The sequence below is a fragment of the Theobroma cacao genome, chromosome 5, assembly GCF_000208745.1.
Source record: "Theobroma cacao cultivar B97-61/B2 chromosome 5, Criollo_cocoa_genome_V2, whole genome shotgun sequence".
Lineage (NCBI taxonomy): Eukaryota > Viridiplantae > Streptophyta > Magnoliopsida > Malvales > Malvaceae > Theobroma > Theobroma cacao.
In genome coordinates, this window is record NC_030854.1 from 31,055,947 (window position 1) to 31,079,208 (window position 23,262).

A 23,262-nucleotide genomic window follows, 5' to 3' on the forward strand; every position below is an offset into this window, starting at 1 on the left:
ATTAGTTTCATTATTTTTTTTAGACAAGACTAGATAGATGCTTTATGTATAATTGGTTATGAACTTTCAAATTTTTGGTATGCAAACAACTTCATTGACATTTTTCAATTAGTATAACCATCATCAACAAAACTTTTGAGATGTGTGGTTTGACAAGTACGAATTGTAGGGAAATGAAGAAAAAAGTGACATTCTAAGGAATTGAAAAGTATGAACACACTCGCAAAAAAATTAAAGAATAAAATACAAGCTAAAGAAATTATTTTTGAAGTTGTTAAAGATATTAATAATTTAGTATTTTGATGTTATTATAATAGGGGAAATATATGTCGTGGAAGAATTTGCAGAAAGCATTTACTGGAGTTTATTTTTATATGCCACTAATATAATATGCAATTAATTTAGAGTAATGTCATAGATTTAATGCACTTGAATATTTAATTGAAAACTAGACTTCCATATCTCTATAACAAATTGAACTACTATAATCTTTCTCAAAGGTGTTTGAAGAGATCTCTTTCTAATCATTGTGCTCTCTTTCTCTCTTCTAAAACGATGGACAGGTGCCCTCGTCCATTTCATTTCTTGGATTGCTAGCTTATGGATGATCGTTTCAATTCTTTTGTTGTGAAAAAATGGGCATCCTTTAATATGCAAGGTTCTGCAAGCTTTTGTCTTAAATCCAAGCTTTATCTTTTGCAATCCCATCTGAAAAGCTGGAATAAAGTAATTTGTGGCAATATTTATTCTAATATTGTTGAGTTGGAGAATAAAATTTATGAGTTTGATAAAATTGGAGATTTTAGAGATTTAATTGAAGAGGAATGTTTTTTTAAAGAGGAGTACTGCCCGTAACCTCTGGACAGCTTATTGTCATTGGGAGTCAATTTGGAGGCAAAAATCTTGTATCTAGTGGGTCAAAGAGGGGGACAAAATACACGTTTCTCTCGAAGCAAAGCTAAGGCCCACTCAAGATGCAATTTTATTGCAGGTTTAAAAGTCAATGGTAAATGGACTTCCAATCCCAGAGAAATTTGGCAAGCTACTTTGAACTTTTTCTCTAATCTTTTCTCTAATGACAATTGGCCTCACCCACTTATTCATGGTTTGCAATTTAAAAAGATTGATAGGAATGATGTTGCTTTCCTTGAATCCCCGGTTACCATGGAGGAAGTGAAATTGACTGTTTGGGGATGTGATGGTTTGAAAGCTCCTGGGCCCAATGGCTTCAACATTAATTTTGTGAAGCACGATATTTTTTATTTCATCGTGGAATTTCTGAACACCAGGAAGCTATAGAAAAGTTTGAATGTTTCCTTTATTGCTATCATTTTGAAGGTTGACAATCCCATATCTATTAATGAATCCAGACCTATCAGCTTGGTGAACTTTCTTTACAAGATTCTTGCTAAATTTTTAGCTCATAGATTGGAAAAAGTCCTTCATGCTGTTATTGGTGATAATCAATCTACTTTTATTAATAGTCAGCAGATTACGGACAGCATCTTGCTTGCTAACGAAATCATTCATAGTATGAAGAAAGGTATTTATTGTTGTGGAGGTATTGTTCTTAAATTAGATTTAGATTAGGCTTTTGATTGTGTGGATAGAGATTTTCTTCTTCGAGTTATGGAAGCTGTGGGATTTGGTTCTAGATGGATCTCTTGGATCAAGGAATGTATTACCATTGTTCGGGTTGTAGTTCTTATTAATGGTTCGGCCACCAATGAGTTTGCCATGAGTCGTGGAATTAGGCAGGGTGACCCTCTCTCGCCCTTTTTATTTCTTTTGGCAGCAGAAGTTTTACACCTTCTTCTTTCCAAAGCAGAATCTCTACAGCTTTTTAAAGGAATTTCTCTTTCATCTTCTGGGCTGTCCATCTCCCATCTACAATTTGCAGATGATATTGTTATCTTTATGGAGCCTATTTTGCAGTACGCTATGGTTGTTAAACAACTTCTTAGCTGCTTTGAGCTTACATCTGGTCTTTGAATTAATTTCAATAAGTGTTATGTTTATCCTGTCGGCAATTCAAATTCATCAGCTCTAGAGTTTGCTTCCATCTTCAGTGTTTTGTGGGTTCGCTACCTTTCAACTATCTCGGCCTTCTTCTTGGTGCTAACCCCCGTTCTGCTCGTACTTGGGATCTTGTTATTAATAAATTTAGGCAAAGACTTGCTTTATGGTAGCATAAGTACCTATCCTTTGGTGGTCATTCTGTTCTAATTAACTCCGTTCTTAACTCTTTACCGTTATATAATCTATCTATTTTTCGAGCCCCCAAGGGAGTTATTCAAAAGCTTGAGAAACTTAGGAGAGCATTCTTGTGGGGTGGCAATGATCACTCTCGTAAATTACATAAGGTTAATTGGAACACTGTATGTAAGCCCAAGATTTTTTGAGGTTTAGGTATTTGCAGTCTTTGTCATAAGATTTGGCTTTTTTAGGCAATTGGTGGTGGTACTATGGCACTGAAGAAAAGGCTCTATGGCATCGCTTAATTATTGGAAAATATGGAATCGATAAAGTTCAGTGAATTCCAAATACTTCTTGGAGAAATAAAATGTCAACGGTTTGGAGATGTATTTCTCAACTCCCATCCAATGATAAGGTTCGTAATTTGATTGGCCTTCATGCATGTCGTTGGATTGTTGGGAATGGGGAATCTATTTTTTTCTAGTATGATAAATGGCTCTTTAATGATGTTTTATGCTCTTGATTTCCTAGCCTTTTCTCTATTGTTGTGGACAACGAGTTCAAAGTTGTTGATTTGTGGAATAATGGTACATGGTTCATCCCTTTTAGAAGATCGTTGTATTCTTGGGAAATGGATTCTTACAACGAAATTCTTTGTAAACTTGCCAATGTTTTTCTTTCCATCGGGAAAAGTGATAAGCTGATTTGGGTTCATGACTCATATGGTAATTTTTCTATCAAAAAATTTTGCTCATTGTTGGATTCGGACCCTTTTGATTAGAAAGTTCGGTTTCATTCATTGCGGAAGATTATAATCCCTCCGAAAGTCAAATGTTTTCTCTGGCTTGCTATCCTCAATTCAATTCCCACGAAGTCTTTCCTAGCTACCAGAGGAGTGTTATTTGCTGAGAGCCAAAATCATTGTGTTTGGTGTGGTCAGGAAGATGAAACTTGCTCCCACGCCTTAATCAATTGTTTCTTCAGCTAGAAGGTCTAGTGTCTTATCTTGAATTAGTGGGGTGTTTCTTGGTCTTCCCCTAATACTGTTTTTCTTTTTATTTTTTATTCAGTCTTGGGCAAATTCTTATTTTTCTGGAATCTCTCGTAAAAGGTGGCTTGTTTGTGGGGTGACATTTTGGTTTTTGTGGTCAGCACATAACGAACCTATTTTTTCTAACAAAGTTTGGGATGCTTATCAAATCTTATTCCTTATTCAAATGCGATCATTTCTTTGGATTCGCGTTTGTGAGGGTATTGATTGTATTGATGAATTTGGATGGTGGACAGAGCCTTCTATATCTTTTTTTGGTTGAACCCCTCTTCATCATCGAATTGGCATCTCTAGGCAACCGCCGAATGATGGTGAGTTTAAATTCAACATTGACGGCTCTGTGTGGGGCAAACCTAGTTTAGCAAGTTGTGGTGGAGTTCTTCAAAATTCTGCAAGCCATGTTGTTGGTATTTTCTTTGGTCCTTTAGGCTTCCATGATTCAAATTATGCTGAACTTTATGCTATCCTTCAGGCGTTGAGATTCTATGCTTCTTCTCCCTTTAAGGACTCTCATTTGATAATTGAATCTGATGCAAGTAATGCATTAGCATAGGTGTCTGAGGATTCTTGCAGGCCTAGGAAGTATTGGCATTTATTTAATGAAATTGACGAGCTTCAGTTGTCGTTAGGCACAGTTTCCTTATGTCGTGTTATGCATATAGGCAACTCTTTCGCTGATAATTTGGCGAAGTTCGGTGTCGACAAAAATTCTATGTTTTGCGCCCAATGGTAAACTATTTAATCGTTAAGGGTCTTTTTTTTTGCTAATGCTGTTCTCCTCTTGGAGGCTTTGCACTTTGGTCTTGTGCTAGGAGAGATTTCTGCCTTGATGATTTTTCTCTTCATCCTCTGTTCTTGACTGCTTTTATTTTGTCGCTCCAGTTCCTTATTGTCTTGCAACTTTTGTTCCTTTCCTCTGTTGTGGAACCTTTTGTTATTTCTTTTATTTTCTAATAAAATTTCTACTTTTGACTGAGAAAAAAAAAATCATGACCTTCTAACCTTATATATTTCAACTGTCATAATTACTAATCTTTTAAATTTTTTATCATGACTTACAAATTGAATTTTTTTTTACCAAGGTAAATTACTTTATTGGAAGCTAAGTATTCATTTCTTCCGAAATATGGACGGAGCAACTTAAATTTAATGGGGACAGAACTACAAGGAGGAGTCCGAGATGCTTATGGATGAGCAAGGAAGAGTTCTCGTAACATTTTCCAAAGCTATTGGGGTAAGAGATGTTGAAAGGGCAAAGCTTTTAGTTAGGGGTGAGTAAATATAAATCGAATCGAACTGAAATGAGTTTGGTTTTTTTGATTCGGTTAGTTCGGTTAGTAAATTATTTCGGTTTGGTTTCGATTAGGAAAATTTTTAGCTGAACTAACCGAACTAATTGAACCTAAATAAGGGTATTATGGAGAGTTTACATTAAAAAAAATCCTAAACCTAAATTATTTATTGTTGTTTATATCATATAAATTATATGAGTAATCATTTTATTTATTATAATTTTTTAGGGTCATTTGTAATATTTTTGTAATATTGATTTATTTTAAAAAATACAGCATAAATAAATATATACAAACAAAAAAAAATTTGTTAAGCTCGGTTTTTGAAAACCAAACCGAACTAACAGAATTAGTTCGGTTTCGATTAGTTCAGTTAGTTATATAGCTTGATTTGGTTTCGATTATTTTTAAAAAGGAGTTCAATTAGTTCGGTTATTAGATATCCAAAACCGAATTAACTGAACTAACCGTTTGCACACCCCTACTTTTAGCCATCAAAGAAGCATTGCTGATCTACGTGGCCTTGTCAGCCTCTATATAGGCAAATTCTCCTTAGTTGTACATAGGGGTGGACCCAAAAATTTTTTTAAGTGGTGTCATTAGGATGATGCTTAGAAATTTTTTTCTTCAATCCAAGATCTACTAGAAAAGTATTTAGATCAAATTCAACATGATTGTACTTAGAAGAATATTATTGAGTACCATTATTAGTCGAATTTTGTTGTTGCCCGAGATCTGAGTCTTGTGAGACATTTCTTTTTTTTAAAATATCTTTTTATAATTTATTTATCTAAAATTATAAAACTTGTTAAAAATTATTACTCATTAGCATAAATTAAAATATTAGAATTAAATAAAATATGATCTTATACAGCAAATGCAAATTATCAGGTTCAATAACTAACAATATGAAAATTTTCTATTCATTGATCAAAACTAAATGTAAGCATCCACAAATCACACAAAGTTAAATACAAAAATCAAATAATCAAGTAATATATCTATATATATAAAAAAAAAGACTCATAATTTTAAAATATTATTTGACATGTAATACTATTTTCTATTAGCTAGATTGTAATTATGAACCCAAATTAATACATAAATTATAAAAAAAAATTTTTTGTCTTTCCATGTAGTATTTAAATATTAATGCATAAGTTACTTTTTTAATAAATCACTTTTACTCATAGTATTTGACCCCACTCCTTATTAAATTGTAAAAAAAAAATGGTTTCATTAGTGTCTTAACTACCTTAAACCCTAAATAAAAAATATAAAAATTAAAACATTTTAGGAAGTGAGTGGTGTCATGTGACACCACTCCCTCCAACATGGGTCCACCCATGGTTGCAAGAGTGGATAATTATAGGGGGCTTTGGTCTCTCAAAATTTTTAAAATCTTTTATGTATTATTATTATTTTTTAATAACTACTCAAATATTTTTTATTTAATAATTTTTTGGAGTTATTTTTATTTAATAATTAATATAAATAAAAAATAACAAAATGACACCATAAACTCTGTATTCAATTTTACCCTAACTCTTAAGTTTCTTCACAACTCTTTCTTTTTTTCTTTCTTTTCTATTTTATCCTTTCATTTTTACTTTACTCTCTTTTCTCTTACTTACCACTAAAACACACTCCATTCTTCAAGAGAGATTTATGAGCTTGTTAACTTGGATAAGGAAGGACGAGAACCACTCATCACCATTGTATGAAATTAAGAAAAGGTAAAGTTTTCTTTTGTCTTTTTCTTTCTATTATTATTATTATTATTATTCATTGCTATTCTATTTGCTCAAATCTTTTAAGTTTTTATAGATTTCTTATCTAAATTTTTATAAACCATCAACCATATTTTGCTTCTTTCTTTTTTATTATGTAGGTTCTATCTTCTACTTGTTAGGGATGGCTTAATAACCTCGAAGGTATAAAACTACATATTTAAATGAGGCCTTTTTAATTGAAATTAAGAATAAAATTTATTAAAATTTTTAGCTAAATTTCTAATTCAATAAATCAACTATCATGTAAAATAGAGACAATATAATAATATTATATAAACTCTAAATTAGAGTAAAAAAGTTTACAAATATTAAAATAATAGTACATAATTGTTGAATGTTTATTGCAAATAGCAAATAAGATTCACGACTTTATGAAAATGATAGTATAATAAACTTCCTACATATTTTTAGGAGGAAAATTGAAGTTAAAAGAAGATATAGCAAGTGAGAAAAGAAAAATTTAAAAGTGGGTATTATAAATTAAAAGAAAGATTATATATAAAAAAATAGCTATTGGAGATAATTAAATACGTTAATTGATTGAAAATAAAAAAAATAGTTGACAAAAAAAAGTTATTGGAGATCATTAAATACATATTAATATTGGTTGATTGGAAATAACAAAAATAACTGAAAATTAATAGTATTGTAGGAATTGGGAATTGATAAAAAAAACTAAGATTTATTAAGCACATAATTCGAGAATTGAGAAAATATGTTATTTTATTAATTATCTTGACTTTTATATGAAAAATGAGTCAAATAATTGAGAATTAATAAAAATGTGAAAAAAGATAAGATAAATATTTATTAAGCCTAAGAGAATATATAGATATTTTATTAATTATCTTAATTTTTTTATATTTTTATTACAATTAATTTTTTTATTATAAAATTAGAAACCTATAAAAATTTTGGACTTAAAACTACCGCTTTGGTGGCTTCACCCTTGAGCCAACACTGCTACTTGTCATGTTTTTTTGTCTATTATGTGAATTTTATATTCTATAATTTTAGTTTTTAAAAATTAAAAAAATTATTATGTAATTCTCAAATATAAATCGTTGTATTAAACTGTTATAAAATTATTATATATTATGAATCGTTTAAACATATTAATTTTAAAAATTTTTAATCCTTATTTCTCTTTGTCTTTGATCCCAAAAAAGGTTGATTAGATCTGCCGTTAATCAGCTGCACGTTGAAATGGGTACAAAGTCCAAATGAAGCACCATGGAAGCTCAGAAAACATGTGCTGCAAATCGTTAACCTGATCAACAAACTTATAGATTGGCAGATCACCCACACGCTTAGAACTACGAATAGCATGGCAGACACTCTAGCAAAGGCGGGAGTTGAGAGGCAACAAGATCTTCAGATGGTTGACTATGAGCAGCTGCTACGCCCATTCTGCTTTCTGAGTTACTGGAAAAGGTGGAGATGGAGAGAGATTTAAATTTGCTGATGTGTTTAATGCACTAGAGTCTTGAATGCTAGGAAGAAGGAACGAGTTTAATGTTGAATCCTTTGTACTGGAGATAAAGTTAGCTAGTGCGAGACCCTGACATGTAAAACACACCAGGTTCTTCTCAGTTTCTTCGATTATATTTAATGAATTCTCCTATGATGCAATTCTTGGTTGTTCTGAGTTCTGGTTGGTTCTTCAAAGCATTTATGTGGCCTGCGCACCTTTTGGATTTTTGGAAGATCACATGAAGATTGATTGTGATTGATAAGTCCTTTGCCTTTACTATGTAAGAGGTTGGTTTAATGCTGCATGTAGGTGGCCTGTGACAATTTTTACCATAGTAATATAACCTAGGCGTGCCGATATGGGAAGCTTGCTTTGAAGAGTATGGAGGAAGAGGGTTCCCCTTTGAGATAAGTTTTTGTTGATGAGAAAAAAAGTGTACAGGTTTACCCCTGGATGGTCAAAGCCATGTTATATGTAATTTGCTGGGTTAGGTTTCGATCACTTTTGACTTGGTTATGAGAGTTGTAAATTGCTGTCGAAGAAGACTTGCAGCAGCACCTTGTAACTCTTGATTATCTTAATACACAATTATGCTTATAAAAAAAAAAGTATTCATTTCTTCCAAACAAAACCATTTCACCTTAAATGAATTTAGAACGAGATGTATTATATTTTATAGGTTCTAGTGCCGATTTGATGACTAGCAAGTTTTCCAAGAAAATTAAAGGGAAAAAAGTCACTAAAATATCTAATTATCCAAGAAGACTCTGTATTTAACCTTATTGTTTACAAAGGAAAATAAAAGCAATTCTATAATTCTGATAGGATATAAATAGAACTATCTAAAACAATTATTTATAGTCTTCACTCATGATGTTGAAAACATTCTTCGAAATGTTAGTGGGTAAGTAATATACCTATGTTTGGTACGGTAACATTCCTATGAATGTAACATTCCCTTTAGTATCACCTTTTCATCCATAAGAAACAAAAAATGGGGATAGATTAGGATAGAGTTGAAGAGAACTAGAGTAATAAAAAAAGTGAGGCGGGGAGATTTTTTGCGGGCAGAGAACATAACCAAGGGCAGCAGTCAAGAAAGGAACGAACACGTGGAACATACAAAGCAGGACAAAGAAAGGAATAAGGGGTGGATCTTAATGTAGGCTTACAAGGGTTTATTCACAGGAAGGCTTAAAGCTTCAAAGCTTGGGGGGAAAGGACAATTTCGGGCGCACAGTCTGCACAGTCTCATGGAAGGACCTGCCATGCAACTACGAGGCCCTAAACAAGATGAACATCTCATCTTTAGTCATTACAATGAACAGAAAACATAGGCAAATGCAGTAGGCCACTGAGGACTACGTTTAGGCAATGAGAGGTTAGCCAAGTAACGGACCCGATCAACATGCGGGGTCTGCAAAATTCTGGGGAGGGAGGATGACTGATGAGGAAGCCTAGTAGAAGATTAGACAAGGGGCATTGACAGCTGTCATCAAGACTGATGGGTAGGGGTCTCTTGAGTGCCATCGTAACCGGGGTTGGAAACTATTTAAAGGGGTCTTCATTGAAGTGTGATCAGTCTAGTTGGCAGCCATTGATGCTGGAAAAGTCTTCTGCCTAACTATAAAGGCTAAAAACTTCAACCAGCATATGGCAATATGTCATTAATACATTTATGACAAATCGCTTTTTTTTTAAAAAAAAAATTTGTCAGTAACAATGTAATAATGCCATCAATTTTTTTTTATTCTGAATTTGCCACCTCTATTGTAAATTAATTTGAGCTAATCGCCACTAATAGATCAAAACGATGGAAATTTTTGTCAAAGACCCGTTTTTCAGATGAACAATAAACAAGCCCGATAAATAAATTAAAAAAACAAAACAAAATAACTATCAAAATAAACAGCAAAGTTTTATCATACTCCAAACAAATTAAACAAGTAACTACTCACGAATGTAGTTCCAAACAAATTCAAAGGTACTCCAAAGAAATAATATAGTGCCAAACAAGTTTTGAAGTTTCAACCTTCTTATAAGATTTGTTTTAGATATTCGATAATATCCGAAAGTCGAGAGAATTGTGACCATAATAGCTAGAAATTAAGTTTTGCGAATCATGGTCTCCGATCCACCATCATCCTTCTTATCGCTATCTTTGTTTTCTGCTGCCATGAAGATCAAGAAAAAAAATGCAATCCACATTTATATTATGATGCTGCATCGATTTCAACAGCAAACAACAAATATGAGACCAAAAACTAGAATGTTAAGCAAATGAAACGTACCATTTTTATGTCTTAAAAGGAAACATCTTAAATGAGGATCGATCGGTAATCCCATAGCCTCATATGATGGATCGTACACTGAGTTTAGGATAGCTTTGGACCTATGAATAGAAAGTTCACCAATTTTCTTTTTTAAAGAAGATATCATGAAAGAAAGAGTCTTTCAATATAACTTAGAATCATGTTATGTTAATTCAAATATAGGTATTTTTTACATGCAATGTTTGTGTATCTATATGTAAGTATCTATGGATTAACATATTTATATATTAATATATGCGTGTTATATATTTATATATATATATATGGATAAACAAACACACACGAGTACACACACATACATAACATTGAATGCATTAGATAATTAATTTGCATGAATTCTAGATACCACGTTTAGGATAAGAATGTAATGATAAAATAACTAGTTTATAGATAATATAATACCTTGAACCAGAAGAAGTAGGAACGCTATTGTTTTGGCCTGCATTGCCAGGAGTGTTTCGACCTTGACTTCCAGGACTCTTTTTGTCTTGATTGCCTTGAGTGTGTTGGTCTTGATTTTCAGGATTCTTTGGGTCTTGATTGTTGGGAGTAGTGTTTAGGTCTTGATTCTCAAAACTCTTTGGGCTTTGATTGCCAGGATCGCTTAGAACTTGATTCTCAGGACTCTTTGAGTCTGGATTATCAAGAGTGTTTGGGTCTTGATTATCAGAACTGTTTCCGTCTTGATTGCCAGGACTATTTTTGCCTCGATTGCCTTGCCCTTGTAACATCCAATCGATGAAAGGAAGCTTTGGGGTTGGTGGAGTGCTATCTCGCCAAGTCATTTTCCTCTACAACAATATTAAACAATTTGGATGCTATTAAAGTGGAGGCTAAACGTGATGTGGAAATAACTAGCCAAAAGAACTGTCAGATAACTAGAATCAAAAGTAATTGTCAAAAGAAATAAAAACTAAAATCAAGAGTAATTCTAGGTAAGAGATTTGGTATTAAAAAGAACAAAATAATATCAAAGAAACAAATTAGATACCTTATTAAGGTTGTTAGGAACAATGCCGTCAAATTGAATAGGACTTGACACTCCTTTAGTGCTGGACTCCACTCCCTATTAAAAATTTAGATAAATATAAAACTTTTTTTAAAAAAATTTATGGACAGTAATAAATATTTTTTGAATCACCGTGCTAGTATTTTTCTTGTAAGAAAAAGAAATGCTATTTGAATAATTTGATGCATATTTTGTTATACATACACGTTGGATTGGCAACTTTGCTCGTTGAAGGTGACGAGGAGTGTCATCATTCATATGAGAATAATTTGATGTCATAACTTGATTCAATAATGCTTGGAATCCGAATTCTTGTGACCTTTAAAAGGAAAAGAAAATTATTATATTTAAATTTAAGTTATCTCAATTACAGGTATTTGACATGTATTGTCTGTGTATTTATATGTATATATGCATATTAACATACTTGGATATATATATATGTATATATATATATATATATATAATTACACATATACATTCATATATATATAACATTGGACATCATTAGATAAGTAATCAGCATGAATTCTACATACCAAGTTCAGGATCAGAATGTTATGATAAAATGACTAGTTTATAGATAACATAATACCTTGAACCAGAAGCAAGAGGAACCCTATTGTTTCGGCCTTGATTGCCAAGAGTGTTTGAGGCTTGATAGTTAGGACTCTTTGGGTCTTGACTGTCAAAAGTGGTTAAGCCTTGATTCTCAAGACTTTTTGGGCCTTGATTGCCAGGAGCGTCTGAGTCTTGATTGTTCCGACGGTTTCGACCTTGATTGCCCATACTTTTTTGACCTTGACTGCCTTGTCCTAGCATCATCAAATTGATGAATGGAAGCTTTGGGGGTGGTGGAGTGCTATCTTGCCAAGTCATTTTCCTCTACATAAAATATTAAAAAATTTGGATGCTATTCAAGTGGAGGATAAAGATGATGCGCAAATAACTACCCAAAAGAACCTTTAGATAACTATATACAAGAGTAATACTGAGTAAAATGTTTTGGTATTTCAGAAAGAATAAAATAAAATCAAAGAAACAAATTAGATACCTTTTCAGGATTGGTAGGAACAATGCCATCAAATTGAATAGGACTTGATTCTCCTTTAGTGCTAGACCCAACTCCCTGTTAAAAAAATTTCACAAATATAAAGTTTTAAGAATATATAATATGGACAGTAATAGACATTTCTTGAATCACCATGCTAGTATTTTTCTTTTAACAAAAACAAAGAAGAAAAAGAAATACTAATTACTAAAGATGCATGTTCTGCCCTATATACATACTTGTTGGATTGGCATCTGTGCTTGTTGAGGTTGACAAGGAATGTCACCATACAAATGAGAGTTATTTGATGCTATAACTTGATTCAACAATGCCTGGAATCCGAATCTTTGTGACCTTTAATAAGAAAAAAAATTACTATATTTAAATTTAAATTATCTCAAACTTAAATTTCTAATGAAAAATATATATACACTAAAGTTATGACATAACAATCGAGAATGGAAAAGGAGTAATTTCGATTGTAATTGAAATTTCTATTTGCAATTACAAACTCATTAGAAAATAGATGAGAATGGATAATTTTGAGAAATTTTCAAAGATATAATTTAGTATTTAGAAAAAATGGATAAAAGAGTACTCAATTGCAAACATTATACATTAACAGTTTAATGTGCTATTACTTGAAAAAGATATGCATTATTCAGGTCCGTAGATAAAAAAAAAATACAATTCACTCATAAAAGTTTATAAAATTATAAAAAAAGAAAGTTAAAGATTTTAATACCCCAATTCAGTAGCTATCTGAGGAGAGGGCTCCCAATTAATCCAGTCTGTGTAAGCCAAAGAGGATCCACTCATCCAATTTTCTTGTTGTGTCTATACAAATGAATAATGGAAAGGAAGGAAAGTGTTAATATCATATATAATTATCTCCTGTACCTTTTCTAAAACTTCAAAAAATCCATATATAGATTGTCATTTGCAAATGTTTGGATAAGGATAGAAAATAAACCTCTTGTGGAAGAAGGTAGTCATTAGAAGCTTCAAGAGAGTTGTTCAAATTTCCAATTGAGTGACCACTACTTAATGTACTACCTTGATTTGGTGTTTCCGTTGATGGAGGCCTAATTAATTAACAAGAAAGAAACAAAGAAATATTTTGATTCATGCATCATATATATCAAGGAAAAGAGAACTAAGAATTATTGTTGAAAGTGTAGGAGAAGTGACTGTTGCTGTATATATGCCTAATTATTTAATTAGGATACTTAAGCAAATATGGCATACAGAAACATATGTTCAGCATGAAAAACACTTTCTGTTGGAGTATGATCATTGACATTAATGTCTTGCTCATGACTGAGTGATTGAGAGCTTTCACGACGGGGCCGCTTCTTTGCCTGTCACAACATTAAGTATACTTTAGTTGTTAGATATAAAAAGGAAAGAAGTTTTTCTATGCATACACACGCACGGATCCAATTTTTATATGCATTTATCCATAACTTATACAAATATACAATAAAGTATGAATGTTGGTAAAACATTTCTTGAACATAAATTGAAGGATAACCTTAAATTAATCTTTTATGGATTTAAATATTGTTAAATTAGATATAAATCTTAGCAACCTTTTAAATTCAGTTGGTTATGGGCTTGTGAAATTAGGCACTACCTGCGAATCAGCATCTTCGGTTAATGCCTCCTCAACTAATGCTGCCGCTGCAGTATCATCTTGGGTTGACATAATGAAATATGAAATAGACTTAAAGTTCCTATAATCATCAAAGGTAATTAAAATGAACAAGTAATTATTAGAAAAAAAATTTGCCAATAACATAATTATTAGAAATATTTTCGATATACAAATAAAGATATGTATGAAATGCGTGATTGTGAGTTTTGTAATTGTAATTGAAAAAATCTTACCACTTTTCTTGTTTGCTTAGGCGACTTCACGAATTGAGTTAATCCACCTTCAATCCTGTATGAAGAATACGAAAGGGGAATGAAAAGAATATATATGTGCTGTAGAAATTTATAACAACGAAAGAAAACTAAGAAAGCAATCATGAAATACATAATAAAAGTTGGACTTTACCTCCTATAAAGATATTGGCCTCTTGTTCTTAGAAAGCTACAAAAACTATATCTAAATCATGAAAGCAAATTATTCTACAAACCGGCAACAGAATTTTGCTTCGATAGTCTGACCATGTCTACGATTGGCATATATAAAATAATTATGGCTAACTTTATCCTCCAATAAAACTACCTTTGTATTGAGCAATCAAAGTGTATGCAAAGTGTAAAATTACAAGGGAAAGAGATTTTTCTTGAGTATCTATATTATGTTATGGCAATATAATAAGCTATACATAATCATAGATTTTCCATTCATTATGCATGTAAACTAACATTACAATAATCATAAATCTAAACACAGTTGTAAAATATAAAACTTTTTTGTTACAAAATCATTCTTCTTACTAACCTTTTTAGAGACAAAGACGACGCTACCACCTTCAATCTAAAAAAGTTTGATGGGGTCGTTTCTTTTTAATCTATATAAATATACTAAGAATGACTCAATTATGGTAAAAAGCTAATCATGATTTTGCAATAACCTTAAATAGCCGAATGCATGCTGGATGGATTTTTTTCCTTTTATTAAATTTAAGATGATCCACACACGGCTCTCAATTTTGGAAGGTTTTACAAAACATCCTGGATTGATGAATATCAATTTGAACAAGCCAATAATTTGAAATGGTTGGTAACAAGATAGCAAATGAAAAATAGCAACGGATCAATAATTATAATGTTTATTTTTAATGTCTTTATTGGCCCAATGAATACCAACTAGTAAAATTTAGGCACAATTTTATCCAAAAAAATTTGGTTCAGCCTATTTGTTTTTATTTTTACATCTAAATCCTTCTCACAATTTGTAAAAAAATATATTATTAAATATATCTAGAAACGATTTCATAACTATCTTTCTCTCCAACTAAAAATACTTTTTCTCTACTTTAAATGTTAAATATAAAACCAATGCATGTCGTAGAATGGCTTAATGCTTTCCAGAAATTAGCGTGTAGGTTCTTCTGTTTAGGTCAAATAATAACTATGAATTGTAATGGAAAAATAGAAAAAAAAAAATGAAAGTCTAATAGAATTGAAAAAGTATGAACACATGACCAGTGAAAATATAAAGAATAAAATAAAAGCTAGAGAAATTATTCGAAAATGAAGAAGAAAATATATAAAATTTGATAATAAAGGTAGGAACAAGCTCATTAAGAAAATGCTGATAATACATGAGGTGGAAATTAATCTATACTGTTAGCTTTAGAAGAGGTTCCCCTTTGAGATAAGTTTTTGTTGATGAGAAAAAAGTGTACAGGTTTACCCCTGGATGGTCAAAGCCATGTCATATTTAATTTGCTGGGTTGGGTTTTGAGCAATTTTGACTTGGTTATGAGGGTTGTAAATTGCTGTGGAAGAAGACTTGCAGCAGCACCTTGTAACTCTTGATTATCTTAATACACAATTATGCCTTTCAAAAAAAAAAAAGTATTCATTTCTTCCAAACAAAACCATTTCACCTTAAATGAATTCAGAATGAGATGTATTATATTTTATAGGTGCTAATGCCGACTTGTTGACTAGCAAGTTTTCCAAGAAAATTGAAGGAAAAAAAGTCAGTAAAATATCTAAATATCCAAGGACACTTTGTATTTAACTTTATTGTTTATAAAGTCACTCAAGTATTTGGCTCATTAATTAGTGTATTATCCTTTACTTAAAAAGTAGAGTTCGAATCTCTTTTTTTCAAATTAACAAAAAAAACCTTATTATTTACGAAAGAAAATAAAAGCAATTCTATAATTTTGATAGGATATACATAGAACTATCTAAAACAGTTATTTATAGTCTTCATTCATGATGTTGAAAACATTCTTTGAAATGTAAGTGGGTAAGTAATATACCTATGTTTGGTACGGTAACATTCCTATGAATGTAACATTCCCTTTAGTATCACCTTTTCATCCATAAGAAACAAAAAATGGGGATAGATTAGGATAGAGTTGAAGAGAACTAGAGAAATAAAAAGCGTGAGGCGGGGGATTTTTTACGGGCAGAGAACATAACCAAGGGCAGCAGTCAAGAATGGAACGAACACCTGGAACATGCAAAGCAGGACAAAGAAAGGAATGAGGGGTGGATCTTAATGTAGGCTTACAAGGTCTTTTCACAGGAAGGGTTAAAGCTTCAAAGCTTGGGGGAAAAAGGACAATTTCGGGCACACAGTCTGCACAGTCTCATGGAAGGACCTGCCATGCAACTATGAGGCCCTAAACAAGATGAACATCTCATCTTTGGTCATTACAATGAACAGAAAACATAGGCAAATGCAGGGGCAACTGAGGACAACGTTTAGGTAATATGAGAGGTTAGCCAAGTAACGGAACCGAACAACAAGCGGGGTCTGCAAAATTCTGGGGAGGGAGGATGACTGATGAGGAAGCCTAGTAGAAGAGAAGACAAGGGGCATTGAGAGCTGTCATCAAGACTGATGGGTAGGGGTCTTTTAAGTGCCATCGTAACCGGGGTTGGAAACTATTTAAAGGGTTCTTCATTGAAGTGTGATCAGTCTACTTGCTAGCCATTGAGGCTGGGAAAGTCTCCTGCCTAAGTATAAAGGCTGAAAACTTCAACCAGCAGCATATGGCAATATGTCATTAATAAGATTATGACAAATCGCGTTTTTTTTAAAAAATATATATATCAGTAACAATGTAATAATGCCATCAATTTTTTTTTTTGTTCTGAATTTACCATCTCTATTGCAAATTAATTTACGCTAATTGCCATTAATAGATCAAAACAATGGAAATTTTTGTCAAAGACTCGTTTTTCATGAGCAATAAACAAGCCCGATAAATAAGTTAAAAAAAAAACAAAATAATTAACCATCAAAATAAACATCAAAGTTTTATCATATTCCAAACAAATTAAACTACTCACCAATATAGTTCTAAACAAATTCAAAGTTGCTCCAAAAAAACAATACAGTTCCAAACAAGTTTTTGAAGTTAACTTTCATATAAGATTTATTATAGATAATATCCGAAAGTCGAGAGAATTGTGACCATAAGAGCTAGAAATTAAGTTTTACGAGCCATGGTCTTCGATCCACCATCATCCTTCTTATCACTATCTTTGTTTTCTGCTGCCATGAAGATCAAGAAAAAAAATGCAATCCACATTTATATTATGACATTGCATCAATTTCAACAGCAAACAACAAATATGAGACCAAAAACTAGAATATTAAGCAAATGAAATGTACCATTTTCACATCTTAAAAGGAAACATCTTAAATGGGGGTCGATCGGTAATCCCATAGCTTCATATGATGGATCGTACACTGAGTTCGGGATAGCTTTGGACCTATAAATAGAATGTTCACCAATTTTTCTTTTTTAAAGAAGATACCATGAAAGTATTTAAATATAACTTAGAATCATGTTATGTTAATTCAAATACAGGTATTTTTGACATGTAATATTTATGTATCTATATGTATGAATCAGTGTATTAACATATATATATATTATATATATATATATATATATATATATATAGTTCATACATACCTGTGCACACATACATTTATTTAGACAAACAAACACATAGACACACACAAATAACATCGGACACATTAGATAACTAATTTGCATGAATTCTAGATACCAAGTTTCTGATAAAAATGTTATGATAAAATCACTAGTTTATAGTAACATAATACCTTGAACAAGAAGCAGTAGAAACGTTATTGTTTTGGCCTTCATTCCCAAGAGTGTTTCGACCTTGATTTCCAGGACTCTTTTGGGCTTGATTGCCGAGAGTGTTTCGGCCTTGATTCTCAAAACTCTTTGGGCTTTGATTGCCAGGATTGTTTGGAACTTGATTCTCAGGACTCTTTGGGTCTGGATTATGAAGAGAGTATGGGTCTTGATTATCAGAACTGTTTCTGTCTTGATTACCAAGACTATTTTTGCCCTGATTGCCTTGCCCTCGTAACATCCAATTGATGAAACGAAGCTTTGGGGATGGTGGAGTGCTATCTTGCCAAGTCACTTTCCTCTACAACAATATAAACAATTTGGATGCTATTTAAGTGGAGGTTAAAGATGGTGTGCAAATAACTAGCCAAAAGAATTATCAGATAACTAGAATCAAAAGTAATTGTCAAAAGAAATAAAAACTAAAATCAAGAGTAATTCTAGGTAAGAGATTTGATATTTAGAATGAACAAAATAAAATCGAAGAAACAAATTAGATACCTTATTAGGGTTGTTAGCAACAATCCCATCAAATTGAATAAGACTTGATACTCCATTAGTGCTAGACCCAACTCCCTATTAAAAAATATATAAGGACGGTAATAGATATTTCTGGAATCATCATTCTAGTATTTTTCTTTTAAGTGAGAGAAAGAAAAAAAGAATTTCTAATCACTAAAGATGCATATTTTGTCATACATACACGTCGGATTGGCAACTTTGCTGATTGAAGTTGACAAGGAGTGTCATCATTCAAATGAGAATAATTTGATGTCGTAACTTGATTCAAAAAAGCTTGGAATTCGAATCCTTGTGGCCTTTAAAAGGAAAAGAAAATTACTATATTTTAATTTAAATTATTTCAAAGACAGGTGTTTGACATGTATTGTCTATGTATTTATATGCATATATGTGTATTAATATATTTATATACACACATACATAAATACAGATATACATATATATAAATGTATGTATGTATCTATATATAACATTGGAAATTATTAGATAATTAATCAGCATGAATTCCACATACCAAGTTCAGGATAAGAATGTTATGATAGAATGACTCGTTCATAGATAATATAATACCTTGAACCAGTAGCAAGAGGAACACTATTGATTCGGCATTGATTGCCAGGAGTGTTTGAGCCTTGATTGTCAAGACTCTTTGGATCTTGATTGCTAGAAGTGGTTAGACCTTGATTCTCAAGACTTTTTGAGCCTTGATTACCAGGAGTGTTTGGGCCTTGATTGTTTAGACTGTTTCGGCCTTGATTGCCAAAATTGCTTTGACCTTCATTGCCTTGTCCTAGCATCATCAAATTGATGAAAGGAAGCTTTGGGGGTGGTGGAGTGCTATCTTGCCAAGTCATTTTCCTCTACATCAAATATTAAAGAATTTGGATGTTATTCAAGTCGTGGTTAAAGATAATGTGCAAATAACTACCCAAAAGAACCGTTAGATAACTAGAATCAAGAGCAATACTGGGTAAAAAGTTTTGATATTTCAAAAAGAATAAAATAAAATCAAAGAAACAAATTAAATACCTTATCATGGTTGGTAGGAACAATGCCATCAAATTGAATAGGACTTGATTCTCCTTCAGTGCTAGACCCAACTCCCTGTTAAAAAAAAATTCATAAGTATAAAGTTTTAACAATTTATAATATGGACAGTACTAGACATTTCTTGAATCACCATGCTAGTATTTTTATTTTAAGAAAAACAAAGAAGAAAAATAAATACTAATTACTAAAGATGCATATTCTGCCATATATACATACTTGTTGGATTGGCATCTTTGCCAGTTGAGGTAGACAAGGAATGTCATCATACAAATGAGAGTTATTTGATGCTATAACTTGATTCGACAATGCTTGGAATCCGAATCTTTGTGACCTTTAATAGGAAAAGAAAATTATAATATTTAAATTTAAATTATCTTAAACTTAAAAATTTAATGAAAAATATATATACACTAAAGTTATGACATAACAATCATAATGAGAATGGAAAACGAGTAATTCGATTGTAATTGAAATTTTTATTTGTAATTACAAACTCATTAGAAAATAGGAAAAATCCTTATGAGAATGGATAATTTTGAGAAACTTTTGAAGATTATATATGGAGAGAAAATAAGAGAGTGGTAGTTCTAACAAAGAACAAAACAAAAATTGGAGGGATCGAACTCCAAGATATAATTTAGTGTGTTTAAAAAAAAATAGATAAAAGATTACTCAATTGCATGCATTATACATTAACAGTTAAATGTGCTATTACTTGAAAAAGATATGCATTATTCAGCTCCGTAAATAAACATAAACTATAATTCACTCATAAAAGTTTATAAAATTATAAAAAAAGAAAGTTAAAGATTTTAATACCCCAATTCAGTAGCTTTCTGAGAAGAGAGATGCCAATTAATGCAGTCTGTGTAGGCCAAATAGGCTCCACTCATCCAATTTCCTTCTTGTGTCTATACAAATGAATAATGGAAAGGAAGGAAAGTGTTAGTATCATATATAATTATTTCCTGTACCTTTTTTAAAACTTCAAAAAATCCATATATAGATTGTCATTTGCAAATGTTTGTATAAGGATAGAAAATAAACCTCTGGTGGAAGAAGGTAGTCATTAGAAGCTTCAACAGAGTTGTTCAAATTTCCAATTGAGTGACCACTACTTAATGTACTGCCATGATTTGGTGTTTCCATTGATGGGTGCCTAATTAATTAACAAGAAAGAAACAAAGAAATATTTTGATTCATGCATCATATATATCAAGGAAAAGAGAAATAAGAATTATTGTTGAAAGTGTAGGAGAAGTGAGTGTTGCTGCATATATGCCTAATTATTTAATTAGGATACTTAAGCAAATATGGCATACAGAAACATATGTTCAGCATGAAAAACACTTTCTGTTGAAGTATGATCATTGACATTAATGTCTTGCTCATGACTGAGTGATTGAAAGTTTTCACGACGGGGCGGCTTCTCTGCCTGTCACAACATTAAGTATACTTTAGTTGATAGATATTAAAAGAAAAGAAATTTTTATATGCATACACATGCGTGAATCCAAATTTAATATGCATTCATCCATAACTTATACAAATATACAATAAAGTATGAATGTTGGTAAAACATTTCTTGAACGTAAATTTAAGGATACCAAGTTTCATTATATTCTTAAATTAATCTTTTTCGGATTTAAGTATTGTTCAATTATATATAAATCCTATCAACCTTTAAATTTCAGTTGGTTATGGACTTATGAAATTAGGCACTACCTGCGCATCAGCATCTTCGGTTAATGCCTCCTCAACAAATGCTGCCGCTGAAGTATCATCTTCGGTTGACATAATGTATGAAATAAAGTTCCTATAATCATCAAAGGTAATTAAAATTTGCCAATAACATAATTATTAGAAATATTTTCAATATACAAATAAAGATATGTATGAAATGTATGATTGTGAGTTTTGTAATTGTAGTTGAAAAAATCTTACCACTCTTCTTGTATGCTTAGGCGACTTCACGAATTGAGTTAATCCGCCTTCAATCCTATATGAAGAAAAGAAAAGGGAAATGAAAAGAATATATATATGCTGTAGAAATTTATAATTATGAAAGAAAACTAAGAAAACAATCATGAAATACATAATAAAAGTAGTTAGGCTTTACCTCCTATAAAGATAGTGACCTCTTGTTCTTAGAAAGCTACAAAAACTATATCTACAAACCAGCAACAGAATTTTGCTTCTTTAGTCTCACCGTGTCTACGATTGACATATATAAATAATTATGGCTAACTTTATCCTCCAATAAATCTACCTTTGTATTTTTACACCATTGAGCAATCCATGTATAGTGGTTGCATTAGTATGAAAACCGTAAAATTAAAATTACAAGTGAAAGAGATTTTTCCTGGGTATCTATACTATGTTATGACAATATAATAAGCTATACATAATCACAGATTTTTCATTCATTCTGCATGTAAACTAACATCACTGTAATCATAAATCTAAACATAGTTGTAAAATATAAAACTTCTTTTTAGCAAAATCACTCTTCTTACGAACCTTTTCAGAGATAGAGACGACGCTACCACCCTTTAATCTAAAAAAGATTGATGGGGTTGTTTCTTTTTAATCTTTGTAAATATACTAAGGATGACTCAATTATGGTAAAAAGCTAATCACAATTTTGCAATAACCTTAAATAGCCGAATGCATGCTGGATGGATTTTTTTCCTTTTATTAAATTTAAGCTGATCCACACACGGCTTTTAATTTTGGAAGGTTTTACAAAACATCCAGGATTGATGAATATCAATTCGAACAAGCCAATAATTTGAAATGGTTGGTAGCTGTCATAACGTGTGGATCCGAGAACCCGTCTGCTAGACGTGGGTAATATTGAAAAGTTGCCACCAATCGTTTTTTTCTAGGTGCGATTAGTTACCTATTGACTCGATTCTAATTGATGAGCTCTTATACTAATTTTAGGTCGGTCAAAAGAACAATAAACTAGTTTACGATTTTTTAGAATTGGGTTCAAGAGTGCGGTTATGTACGGGAAAAGATTAGCACTCCCATGACGCCTGTTTCACGAACGGTACAACTTAATTGTAGGTTATCCTATTGGAGCCTTAATTCTTTAATTTATTTCATTATGTTTCCTTAATTATCATTTATTTATTTTATCCTCCATTTTGTTAGCAAATTAAAATATTTTTTTGGTGTTACGGGTGTGACATGCACATGGTGCACTTGTGAAATGCATGGTATGAAATACAAATAATGTCAGACAAAAACCATTTATTGAGGATATTTCTCGGATCCGCCCATCATACTGGTGGGATCCGACAATATTCTCTCACTTAGAGAATTATCCGGGAAACTTGCCCTTGTAAATTTAATGAATAAATCCCATAATTGAGGTAATTATTCCCGTTTTTAGAAAAAAAAAAATTTCATGAATGTGAACCTATTACGAGCAGAAGCCTTTTATTAAGGATATTCTCCAAGCCCTCCCATTGTACCGGTGGGACTCGAAGATATCTTTTCACCTAGGAAATTTTTTGAAGAAAACTAGCTTTCGCAAGATCTTTCGAAAAATCCCATCATTGGGGCTTATACTCGTGTACATAAAGTATCTACATGCCATGACATTTAACGATGCAATAATGATGTGTGACGTGCCTATGAAATTTAATATTTGTTTCTAAACCTTCCAAT

General features: G+C 31.7%; 1 protein-coding gene and 1 long non-coding RNA gene across 2 annotated transcripts; one reads left to right on the forward strand and one right to left on the reverse strand.

Moving 5' to 3' along the window:
- On the forward strand, positions 1,848 to 6,277 carry LOC108662091. The gene is made up of 3 exons (XR_001927872.1): positions 1,848 to 3,558; positions 4,330 to 4,518; positions 6,200 to 6,277. It is a non-coding gene; the product is annotated as an uncharacterized LOC108662091 (long non-coding RNA).
- Positions 9,122 to 21,381, reverse strand: LOC18599414 (putative uncharacterized protein DDB_G0286901). Its single transcript, XM_018121016.1, has 19 exons — positions 21,310 to 21,381; positions 20,907 to 21,019; positions 20,632 to 20,743; positions 19,564 to 19,638; positions 19,105 to 19,394; positions 18,716 to 18,830; positions 18,514 to 18,588; positions 17,976 to 18,313; positions 13,836 to 13,935; positions 13,448 to 13,560; positions 13,173 to 13,284; positions 12,945 to 13,036; positions 12,439 to 12,553; positions 12,203 to 12,277; positions 11,744 to 12,033; positions 11,353 to 11,467; positions 11,131 to 11,205; positions 10,542 to 10,930; positions 9,122 to 9,263 (listed from the first exon to the last, which is right to left on the reverse strand). The coding sequence occupies exons 1-19, from the start codon at positions 21,379 to 21,381 to the stop codon at positions 9,122 to 9,124; spliced, it is 2,808 nt and encodes a 935-aa protein (XP_017976505.1).